This window comes from Gekko japonicus, unplaced genomic scaffold (genome assembly GCF_001447785.1).
Source record: "Gekko japonicus isolate JY-2015 unplaced genomic scaffold, Gekko_japonicus_V1.1 scaffold2546, whole genome shotgun sequence".
In the NCBI taxonomy this organism is placed as follows: domain Eukaryota; kingdom Metazoa; phylum Chordata; class Lepidosauria; order Squamata; family Gekkonidae; genus Gekko; species Gekko japonicus.
This window is the reverse complement of record NW_015175443.1, coordinates 239,689-248,527: the sequence shown is the minus strand read 5'-3', so window position 1 is coordinate 248,527 and position 8,839 is coordinate 239,689. Positions and strand designations below refer to the sequence as shown.

General features: G+C 54.3%; 1 protein-coding gene across 1 annotated transcript in view; it reads left to right on the top strand.

Moving 5' to 3' along the window:
- Nucleotides 1–1,167: 1,167 nt before the first annotated feature.
- Nucleotides 1,168–8,839, top strand: part of LOC107122736 (protocadherin-10-like) — an 18,704-nt gene continuing 11,032 nt past the window's right edge. Inside the window, exons 1-2 of the mRNA XM_015425867.1 lie at nucleotides 1,168–1,352; nucleotides 8,309–8,391. Coding sequence (XP_015281353.1) covers nucleotides 1,168–1,352; nucleotides 8,309–8,391 — 268 coding nt within the window. The remainder of the gene's footprint in view (nucleotides 1,353–8,308; nucleotides 8,392–8,839) is intronic.

Genomic DNA, 8,839 nt, shown 5'->3' with positions numbered 1-8,839 from the left:
GGATTTATTTCCCGCCCTTCACGCCGAGCCTCAGAGTGGCTCAGTCTCTTTTCCCTTCCCTTCCCCTCCCCACAACAGACACCCTGTGAGGTAGGTGGGGCTGAGAGAGCTCTTTTGAGCACTGCCCTTGAGAGAGTTCTCTCTCTGAGAGAACTGGTGAGTGACCCCAGGTCACACCAGCAGCTGCATGTGGAGGAGTGGGGAATCAAACCCGGTCCTCCCAGATTAGAATCCAGGCTCTTAACCATGACACCAAACTGGCTCTCACGAGAGAATGTGTGAGGCAGCCCTTAGAAACCTCATAACTTGAGCTCGCTGGAACCAGGAGGCTCTTTTGCTTTTTGTAAGAGGAAATGTGCTCTCCGAGGCGGTTTTTTCCAAAGCGCGGCCCCTCCCCCCCCCAGCAAGTTTGCCAGAACACGTGCCAAGGACCCTCCCGGGCACAATGGAAGACATATTTATTTCTTTCTGCACTTGGTTGCTCTTCGTCCCTGACTAGAATGGCTTATTAGAGGCTTTGCCCGCCTTGTGCGAGGTGTAGGCTTTTTAATATTTTCTATCTTATCACAGCGAGACCTGCGGTCCATCGGGCCAGTTAATAAATACAAACGCCTGATTGACATGGCCACCTCGTTCCCCTAAAGGCACCTCTGTTTATCTCCCCCAGTTTAATGCGAAGAGCTGAACCTCCTCAAGGGGAGGACGGATGATTAACTCACAGAGGCGCCCACATCACCGAACACTTCCACCTCCCCGTCTGCACTCCCCCCCCCCAAGCAGTGGATTGTAGAGGTGCAACTGGCTGCTCCCAACTCTCCGTATTAAGAGCAAGAGTGTGGGGGCTCGGCTCCCATTCCACGCCCTTTCCACTCCTCGCATGGATGCTCCCCAGAGCAGCCTCGGCCTTTCAGGCACATCTCCGCTTTAAACAAGTGATCCATTCCCAGGAACAGACTTGTAGCTCACACACACACACACACACATCTATAAAATCCACCATTTGTTATCCAAGGAGCGTAGATTTTGCTCCCAGATGAGATCTTGCAACAAAGGTCTCTCCCTAAATAGCCAGCATTTGTTGGAAAATCCCCCAGCGAGAGATTTCTAGCGCATTGTTCCAAAAAAAAAAAAAAATCATCCGAAGAATTTGGTGTGCATGAAAGCGGAATGATATTCTTGGCCCGGCCGGGCGCCAGGATGCAGCTGTGCCAAGGCATCTCAGCTGTAACCTGCAGCATCCCCTGCTATTCCCGACGTTGGTTCTTTGCCCGGTGCTGCCGACGCGCATCAGTGCTGACCAGCAACACCCCCTGCTGTTTCTGCCCTGGCTACCCACACAGTTCTGACCTACAGTAACCCCTCCCTGGGCCAAGCATGCCACGTTGCCTGAGCACTGAGAGCACAGCGTGGGGCTGTGCCGTGTTGAGGGGGGGGGCTCTCGCTGCTGGAGTCTGGGGCTCTTCCGTGGCATGCTTCCAACTGGGCAACCTTTCGGACAGCGCGGGCCCGTCCTCCGCAGGGCAGGCACGTCAGGGAAGGCTGCCTTCCCTTCTGCCCGTGAGTCAGTCTCCAGCTTGGCAGAGGAGCTCTGATCGGGAGGAGGCTCAGTGCTCCAATTTCCCTGTTTATGTGGCACACCTGTCCTCCTGGCTGGGGAAAGTGAATCCCCCCCCCTCCAGCTTGTCGAATCACACGGCGGGCCTGTAGGGATGGTTTCCTGCCTGCAAACCAATAAATCGGTTGCAAGTGTTACGCCTCCCTCTGTCCTGCTTGCTGGGAGCGAGGTGGGACGCCGGCCACCTGGCTCTGCAGACCGCTGGTTTCCACCCAGCACAGGTGCCGCTGCCATCCATGCCACCTGTCGGCACTTTGAGCCACGTGTTCACCTCTGCCGGGCTCTTCCTGGCAAAACCACAGGCAGGGGAAGCAGCAGCAGATGCCCTGGCGAGGAGGGAGGGACAGGCCCGGGAGGAAGCCTGTCCACATGTCCCCCTTCTTACTCTCTATAGCTCAGTCCTCATCTAAACAACCCCTGGAATAGAACTAGGAGAGAGGGAGGGAGAGGAGGCGCTGTAGCTTAAGTGGGTGGTGGTGGGTCAGGGTGGAACAAACAAGGGACAAAAAAAGGGGTGGGGGACGTAACCCTGAAACCTGGGATCCAGAACCTAAAAAGGTAAGTTAAACAGAACAGAGGGCCAACAATAAAAACTTAATTATATAGTATGAAAAGATACGGGAGCCAGTTTGGTGTAGTGGTTAAGTGCGTGGACTCTAAACTGGGAGAACCGGGTTGGATTCCCCACTCCTCCACTTGCCCCTGCCAGAGGTCGTTTTGTAGAAAAAGAGCTAGGGGAACTCATTAGCATAACTCATAAGCATATGCCACACCCCCTGACATCACCGGGAGTGTGTCATAAGGCCACACCCCCTGACATCACCGGAAGTGTGTCATAAGGCCACACACCCCGCCCCCAATGGTCCCGGCCGGCGGGAGTGCAAGGAAGCCCCACAAAGGCCCTCCCTGGCCCCAGGCAGGCAGGGGTGGGGAGAGGCAGGGAGGAAGCAACTTACCCTCCCTCTTCTCCTGCCTCCTCCTGGCTGAATGAGGACCGGAAGCAGGGCGGCCGGAAGCAGGGGGCGGGGCTTCGTCATGTGCCCCGCCCCCCCATACCTCACTTGGGGGAACTGCGATCCCCCGCGGTCCCCCCCGAAATGACCTCTGGCCCCTGCTGATGTGACCTTGGGTCAGTCACAAGCTCTGGCACAGCTGTCCTTGAAAAAGAGCAGCTTGTGTCAGAGTTCTCTCAGCCCCACCCACCTCACAGGGTGTCTGTTGTGCGGAAGGGGAAGGGGAAGGAGTTTGTAAGCCGCTCTGAGACTCCAAGTGAAGGGCAGGGTAGAAATCCAATCTCTTCTCTTCTTCTTCGTCTTCTTCTATTTATTAACAAAGAATTAAAAAGCATCTAAGGGCCCAATCACACCTCGTGTAAAAATGCCAAAATTTAGCACACAAGGGCCAATGGACTTGACCTGACGTGTTTCGGCCTGTATAGCCCTTCTTCAGAGGTCAAACAGAATGAGGAGCATATTGGTTTGTATCATAATACGATGCAATCATACAATTATGCAGCACAGATACAAGATGGGCACAGAATAAAAGTATCAATGAGGCCTCCAAAGATGCAATCACATGCTGGTGTTTCACTGATGATGATTTCTGGCCCAGAAAGTGCCTTCCAAAGATTGTTTAGCCAAAGTGTCCTCAGTAAAATTGCCCTCTATTCTGTTTAACTTACCTTTTTAGGTTCTGGGTCACGGTGGAACCCAAAGCTCACAGGAGTGGAACCCAAAGAGTGATTAACACTTGGAATTCACTGCCACAGGAAGTGGTGGTGGCTACAAGCATGGACGGCTTCAAAAGGGAATTAGATAAGTATATGGAGCAGAGGTCCATCAGTGGCTATTAGCCACAAGGTATAGATAGGGACTCTGGGGCAAGGGATGCTCTGTCTTCTTGGTGCTTGGGGGGGGGGGTCAACAGTGGGAGGGCTTCTAATGTCCTGGCCCCACTAGTGGACCTCCTGATGGCACTGGTATTTCTGGCCACTGTGTGATACAGAGTGTTGGACTGGATGGGCCTTTGGCCTGATCCAGCATTGGCATCTCTTATGTTCTTAGGAACAGAGGAGGCCCTCTGTCTGTGTTGTGCCGATATCTAAGATGGCTTGCAGTAGCTGTGGCCAGCTGAACATCACTCTGCCACAAGAGTGTTCAATAAACGATCCGAAACGCTTCCTCGGTGCTTTAGTCGCTGCAATGGTTTGGATCACAGGCTCCGACAACGACCCAAGAGCTGATCTGGTGTGGCCAAAGTACCCAGAGCTGATCTGGTGTGGCCAAAGTGCTTTCCAAATATGGACCCATTCCTGTGTTGGCCACGAGCTAGGAGAACCAACGTTATCTCCGCTGTTAAACTCAGGATTTGCTGCCACCTCTGTAAGACATGTTGAGATTCAAGTCAGCCAAACGGGAAACCTGGCTAAAGAAGCAGGAGAACCTGTGACCAGGTGTGCTCTCCCCCTTTCTTGACAAAAAGACTTCAGAACTCTGCCAAAGGCTGTAATCTAGGCCAAGAATGGCCAACAGACAGTCTGCAGGTTGTACCCCCACCCCCAAAGTGATTTTGATCTGGTTCCTGATGGTCCCACCAAGGAAATAAAACCAAAACACCTCAAGGACAAGATGAGCTGAATCAGACCCGTGGTCCATCTAGTCCGACATCCTGTTTCACATCCCCTAACCCTGGAAAGGCCAGCAAGCCAGGCATAGAGGCCGAGGCCTTCCCCTCTTTACGTGAGTATTCAGAAGTCTACTGCTTCTTGATGTGGAGGCTCCACTTACCAATCTCACCCAGTAACTGTCAAAGGACCGCTTTCAGGGATCTGCCTAATCTTCTGTGCCTGTGGTCATCATTACATCCACTGGTAAAGGTAAAGGTTCCCTTGCTTGAAAGCCAGTCGAGTCTGACTCTAGGGTTGCGGTGCTCATCTCCGTTTCAAAGCTGAAGAGCCAGCGCTGTCTGAAGACTTCTCCGTGGTCATGTGGCCGGCATGACTAAACACCAAGGCGCATGGAAGGCTGTTACCTGCCCACTGAAGTGGTCCCTATTTATCTACTTGCAATTTCTTGCTTTCGAACTGCTAGGTTGGCAGGAGCTGGAACTAGAGACGGGAGCTCACTCCGTCATGCGGCACACTCGGGTCTCGAACTGCTGAACTACCGACCTTCCACAGCCTGCAGTTCAGCGTCTTAACCACTTGAGCCACCGCAGCTCCCATCCACTGGTAGCGAATCTCATAATTCAATTACTCATGGAGTAGAGTAGTATTTCCTTTTGTCTGCTCCCAACCCCCCAGTACTAGGATTTTGGAAGTGTGTGGAGGGAAAAAGATTTCTCTTTGTCATCTCTGTCCACTCCATGCATAATTTTACAAACCTCTTGCATGTCCCCTCTTAGTCATCTCTGTTCTAAACTGAAAAGCCCCAGACGCTTCCAACCTTTCCTCATAGGAAAGCTGCTCCAATCCCTTAATCATCTTGTTTGCCCAACTGTCCTTTGTACGTTTTCCAGGTCTGCAATATATATATTTTTTGAGATATGGCACCCAGAACTGTGTGCAGTATTTCAAATGGCTGCATCATAGGTCTGTACAAGGGCTGTTTTATCTTCCGTCCTTTTCCTAATAATCCCACGGATAGTAACTAACCTGGACTGGCTATAGACGATGATTATACCACACAGCTGCAACCAGTGTGATAAAATTGTCTCTACTAGCTCTGCTGGCAAAATGAAATACGTGACCAAAGTATCCCCCAGGGTGAGAGCGCTTATCCCAGAGTCATTTGGTCCTCTGTGTCAACTCACAACTTTAGATCTTGCAGAACGAACAGCATAGAATTGTTTGGGTGTTTGCTGGATTCCTTTCAAACGGAGAGCAAAATCATACTTTTGTGTCTTTAGCAACAGCTCATTCTGAACAGCTATATGGAAGGGACGGAGGGCTCCAAGATACAATCAGGTTGTTGTTTTTTAAATAAAAAGGCCTCCCTGTTCCTCTACATCTGATGATGTTGCTAGTATACCTGAGTGGGGGGCATGCTCAGAGATCATATACCCTGAGAAATTGCTCTACTGTGGCTGTGGTCACACGGAGCATTAGCCACGCTACAGAGATGGAAGATAGGCAGATTTTCCGGGCGCAATCACACCGCAACATCTGGGAAGCGTAGCGCTCCCGTGGTGAACCCGAGGCTCCCGCTGAAGATGCGGAGTTAAAAACTAGTACCTCCGAGGTACTAGTTTCCGGAAACCGCGGGGCAAGGGCTGGCGTCTGATCGCGTTTCCGGTGGTGGCATCCGGCGCCCGCCCATGTCCCTTCGCAAACAGGTTCCCCCCCCCAAGTCTCCACAAGATGTGCACAAGCACCCAATGGCGCATGCGCACAAAGAGGAAAGCGAAAATAAATGACCCCGTTTGTCATGGCGGCGGCACCTAGCCATTGCTGGTGTGATCGCGTGTGTGATCGCCACCCTCGTTTACCCGCCTAAAAGTAATGGCGGACCTAAAAAGTAATGGCGGCCCCACCAGAATTTTTTTTTTGCAGCGCAAGCCACAAAATCCTGTCTAGGGGCTTGTAGTCCGTCGGGAATCAAGTCTTCTCTTTTGTTTTTCGAAAGATGCTAACCCTAACGTATGCATTTCTGGGGAAGGCAGGTTTCTCTGTGGACATTTTGACCATCGTTTGTCTCTGCTCCCCATCTATTCTTACACTGATCCACATCGTTCACTGTATTCCTTATCTGCTTGTTCACGGAGGTTGGTGCCCCTCTCCAAGATCTACCATCCCCTCAGTTGCTCTGATAATACATGAAAACAGACCCCAAGAGGGTTCCCTGCTCAGAGCTGCACCCACGGGTAGGAGCTGTTTCCAGCCATGAACACCATCTGGGCCTTCCTGCGGCATCCGGGTGTTCCTAAATAGAACTGGAAGGGTGTGTGTGTGTGTGTGCCCATTGTAGGGGGTGTAGAAACAAAAGTTTCACCTGAGAGCCAGTTTGGTGCGGTGGTTAAGTGTGCGGACTCTAATCTGGGAGAACCGGGTTTGATTCCCCACTCCTCCACTTGCACCTGCTGGATGACCTTGGGCAAGCCGTAGTTCTGATAAGAGCTGTCCTTGAAAAAGAGCAGTTTCTGTCAGAGCTCTCTCAGCCCCACCTCCCTCACAGGGTGTCTGTGGTGGGGAGGGGAAGGGAAAGGAGTTTGTAAGCCGCTCTGAGACACCTTTGGGTACTGAAGGGCGGGGTATAAATCCAACCTCCTCCTCCACTTATTGGCTAGTATCCTCCCCCTTCACATTGTGGTTGCCAGGTTAGGGGATGAAGACTGGCAAGCAATGGGCACAACCTGCTAGGAGGAGATCGGGGTTCACCCCCCCCATCCCCCCACCCTCTCTAGCAGCAGGCCGGCCCTGCAAGACTCGAAGCAGCAGAGACCAAGGGTATGGGGTTGGTTGGTTTGCTCTCTAGGGCGCTTACTGGCCCTGGGGGAAGGGAAGGCCTTTCCTCTTGGGGAGGGGGGTGCAAGGAGGCTGGCAAGGAGAACACGCCCTCCTCCAGGTGGTGGTTGGAAAACTCCCAAAATTACAGCTGGTCTCCAGGGTCCGTTTTCCTTGGAGAAAATGGCCACTTTCGAAGGTGGACTCTCTGTCATGATAACCCCGCTGAGGTCCCTCCCCTCCCCAAACCCCGCCCACCCCAGGCTCCACCTCCCCCAAATCTCCAGGTATTTCCCAAGCCAGAGCTGTCAACCACAACAGGGCTGGCTGTTGGACTGGTTCTGCCCCTACTCAATGAGCATGCGTGGTAGGCTGGTGAGCCCAGAACGTGGGGTTGCCAGCAATGTTCCCTCTAAGCTGTGGAGTCCTGTGAGCAAAAATTCTCCTTTGTGAGCTCCTGGTATTAAAGTTGTGAGCGAGCCATTTGGCTCCTGCATCAATCAGTTAGTATCTGCTGGAGACCTCCTTCCTGAGCGAAGACAAAAATGTGTGAGCCAGAGGCTAAAAATCTGTGAGCTAGCGCACGCTCACTCAGCTTAGAGGGAACACTGGTTGCCAGCCTCCAGGGGGTGGCTGGAGATCCCCCAGGATTACAGCTGATCTCCAGGCAACATTCCAGGGGGGGGGATGGCTGCTTTGGAAAGTGGACTCTCTGGCATGACAACCCCGCTGACGTCCCTCCCCAGGCTCCAACTCCCCAAGTCTCCAGGTATTTCCCAACCCGGAGCTGGCAACCATACCCGGGAAAGAAAGCCAAGGGGGCAGCCCGCGGGAAAAGGTGCCGAACTCCTCTTGGCCGCCTCCGCCTGGCCTCCCCGGAGCTGCCTCCCACGGGGTCGCAGGCGGGACTCCAGCCGGGGCAGCGGGGTGGGGGCTCCCGGTCCCTCCCTTCGCTCCAGCGCGCGGTCGGAGCTTCGCCAAGCTGGCAGGGTCTCCAGATCCGTGGGGCGGGGCGGGGAGAAGCAGCCCTTTCATTTCCCCACCAATATTTTGGTTCTGGGGAGGACGGAGGCAGGGCGACGCGTGACTGGGGGGTTTTTGCCTGGACGGAGGCGGAGCCCGTGGGGAGGGTGGGGCCAACAGGTGGGGGGGCCTCCGCCCCCGGCTCGCCCCCGCCCTCCCCTGCAGCAGCAGCAGCAGCAGCAGGCAGGCAGGCAGGCAGGCAGGCGGGCAAGCGGCTCTGAGCGGATCAGGTGGGCGGGCAGCGCGGAAGGGGTTAAGCGGTGGGAGACGCTCCGCCAAGGAGCCGGGTGTTCCCAGCAGGTGGCCTCTCCGTCTGGGAGGGCGGCCGAGGGGAGAGGCGGGCGCGGGCGCCGCTCGCGGGGCCGGTGGTGGAGCGGAGACAGAAACTTTCCCCGGATCTTTTCCCCAGCACGAGGAGGAGGAGGACGCAGGCGCCAAACCTCCGCCCGCCGGGGGAGACGCTGCAGCGGCCGCGGGGGAGCAATTCTCGACAGGCTCGCCGGCCCCCTCGGGGAGGTGCAGCGCCGGAGAGACGCCCCGGAGGCGCCCCCCTCCCCGGCTCCTGGGCCACTTCTTTGCTTCTCTTTTTTCCTCCTTTCCCTCTTTCCTTCTCTCTTTTTATCCCCTCTTTCCTTCCTTCTTTCCTTCTCTTTCTTTCCCTCTTTCCTTTCCTTCTTTCCTTCTGTCTACTCTCTCTCTTTCCTTCCCTCTTTCCTTGATCTGTGGCCCAACTCTAGTGAGAAGGGGTTTAAACTTTAAAC